This window comes from Mus caroli, chromosome 1, assembly GCF_900094665.2.
Source record: "Mus caroli chromosome 1, CAROLI_EIJ_v1.1, whole genome shotgun sequence".
Lineage (NCBI taxonomy): Eukaryota > Metazoa > Chordata > Mammalia > Rodentia > Muridae > Mus > Mus caroli.
Genome location: NC_034570.1, coordinates 160,198,915 through 160,201,500, shown reverse-complemented (window position 1 = coordinate 160,201,500; position 2,586 = coordinate 160,198,915). Strand labels below are relative to the sequence as shown.

Below are 2,586 nucleotides of genomic sequence, written 5' to 3'. Positions count from 1 at the left end.
CTTCCTTCCTTCCTTCCTTCCTTCCTTTCTTTCTTTCTTTCTTTCTTTCTTTCTTTCTTTCTTTCTTTCTTTCTTTCTTTCTTTCCTTCTTTCTTCATAAGCACCGTAGTCAGAACCGTGTCTCTAAACCATGAACATGGAATCCCCTGCACCCAGCCCCTGTAGGATAGGGTCCACCCTTGTGAAGCTATGGCTGGAGTCGCTGCCTGGTTAGTACGGGTTCGGAAACTGCATGAGCAGTTCAGCAATGTGGAACCATTTGTGGCAAACTATACTTTGTCTATCCCTTTGCACACCCTCTTCCTTTCTGCTAAGCATGGTCAGCTGGTACCCAGCCACACATCACTTGGCAACTTCTCTCTCCTGCATCACCTCTCTCTTCTGCTCCTAGGTTCTGCTCACACAACGCTTGAGCTGTCTAACAGGAACAGGGGGCTCCTTCCTTGCCGTAGAAATAACTCCGTTTTAGCATTGAGAATATTTTTGAATGGGATTCATCAAAGCACAGGGCATTTCTTTTTATATCGATCTTATAAACAGGCAGCTACCTGACAATGTAAATGAGCATCCCACCGTGAGGCAAGGGCTGCTGCCCTCCCCCACCTCCCTCTGTAAATTACTCCTTAGGACTGGAAGTGGGGGCCCATTGCCACTCATGACGGAGCCTCACCTTGCTGCAGGCGCTGCAGTTCTTGCTGAAGCAGTCTCTGCTCCCTGGCGAGTGATTTCACGTGATAGAGGCAGATGACCTCCAGCCTTTGCAGTCTAAGGCTGAGTCTGGCTTCTGCTTGCCTGGCACTCTTTCTCTCCAAGTCAAACTGCTTATACAGAGGTCCCCTCACCATGCTTCTGTCCATCTTCCTCATGTGTAGGTGACAGTAAAGCAAGTGACCGTCAGGGACCACAGATAACCTGAAAGAGCAAGGCCAGCATGGTGGCTTCTGGTCATTGGTCACTGATGAGTTTGAAATCTAATCTTATTAAATCTTAAACTGCCTAGTCAGATGAAGTCCCCACATCCAAACACCCACACTTCTACCTTCTTAACTCCAGTAGCACTCCCAGGAAGGGACAAGAGTCCCTGCCAATACTCATCTCAGGGCTACAACACAGAATGCATGCGGGATAGCGGTCGGTCGGGTCAGTTGCTCTCTCTTAGGCATTGGTGGTAATAATTCAGGAAAAGATTAGCATTAAAGAAGGGCATCCACCCACAGCCAAGCAGTGGATGGAGCTTGGGGACTCTTATGGAAGAATAGGAGGAAGCTTTACAGCCACTACGGTGATAAGAACTCCACAGGAAGATGAACAGAATCAACTAACCTGCACCCTCAAGACTCCCCCAGACTGAACTGCCAATCAAAGACCGTAAATGGGCTGGACTAGGACTCTGCACATATGTAACAGATGTACAGCTTGGTTTTTAGGTGGGTCCCAAACAACTGGAGCGGGGGCTGTCTCAAGAGGTGTTACCTGTATGTGGGATATGCTCTTTCAGCTGGGAGGCCTCAGTGGGAGAGGAGGTGCTTAGCCTCTCAGAGACTTGAAGTGCCAGGGTAGGTGGAGGGGGGTGGAGGGGGTTACTCACTCAGAGGAGAAGGGGGTAAGGAAGGAAGGATTGTGGGAGGAGGTGAGAGGGAGGGGGATCAGTGAGTGGAATGTAAAATGAATAAGTAAAAAAAAAAATTGAAATGTCAAAAAAGGGGGTGGGGTGGGGCTAAGGCCAGACACAAGGCAGCTCTAATTTAAGAGCCAAATTCGAGAGTCAATTTGACTTAGATTCTGAAGTATAGATTACAGCTTCACCCAAAAATAAGGGGGGTAGCACTCACCTGCAAACCCAGCTCCTCACCAGGAAAATCTTTGTTTCTTTGGCTCCAAGCTTGTTTTCTTCACTAAGCGTGTGAGCCTGTGTAAAGGGGGGTGAGGGTGTGGAAGGGGGCTGGAAGGGGGCGGTGCCAGGAGAAGGTTAGATACACTGGAAAGCTCTGTCCTTTCTTCCTGTGATCCCTGGTTAGGAATGCCGTTGACTCCTCGAGCCTTGGGTCCCATTCCCTCTTGAAGAGGCCACATCTCTAACTTGTTTTGAGAATAAGGAAGCTTGCCAACTTCCAGCCCTCCCCAGGGAGGCCTGCGGTGTTCCTAGGCCGTGTCCATGGGAGCCAAGAATGAAAGCCAAGAGTCCCTCACTGTAACCAGTCTCTTCTCTTCCACCTCCCTCTGCTTTGCTTCTACCCCCGCTCCCGCCCCATCTCCCACCCCTTTTCTGGCTTCTTGGAAACCAAAAAGAAAGCACCCTGCCCTCTCATTCATGACTGGGCACATTTTGTACAGAAGGGCATTGGATTTGCTTATTCTACGTTATTGTGCTCCACGCTGGGTGTTTCCAGTCTTCCAGCCTTGTTCGGTGCATTTCAAAGTTTATTTAGACTTTCAAAGGCTTGGACACAGCATGAGATGAAGTGATATATATTTTTGAATCAACTTTTGTCTTCACGTTTGGAGAGCTGCAGCCGAGAATAGAGTTGAGCTATGGGTTATAGAAGATACTGGATGGGACTCTTACTGTTTCCTTGGGGATCCTTC

General features: G+C 48.9%; 1 protein-coding gene across 2 annotated transcripts in view; it reads right to left on the bottom strand.

The window, feature by feature from the left end:
- The window catches only part of Ccdc190 (coiled-coil domain containing 190), a 6,298-nt gene extending 4,142 nt beyond the window's left edge, over positions 1-2,156 (bottom strand). Inside the window, exons 1-2 of one of the 2 annotated variants that reach the window (XM_021171041.2) lie at positions 1,833-2,156; positions 671-912 (exon numbers count right to left, since the gene is read on the bottom strand). In XM_021171041.2, coding sequence (XP_021026700.1) covers positions 671-866 — 196 coding nt within the window. In that variant the 5' untranslated portion in view covers positions 867-912; positions 1,833-2,156. The remainder of the gene's footprint in view (positions 1-670; positions 913-1,832) is intronic. The other variant, XM_021171036.2, reaches the window with a different exon arrangement.
- Positions 2,157-2,586: the final 430 nt, after the last annotated feature.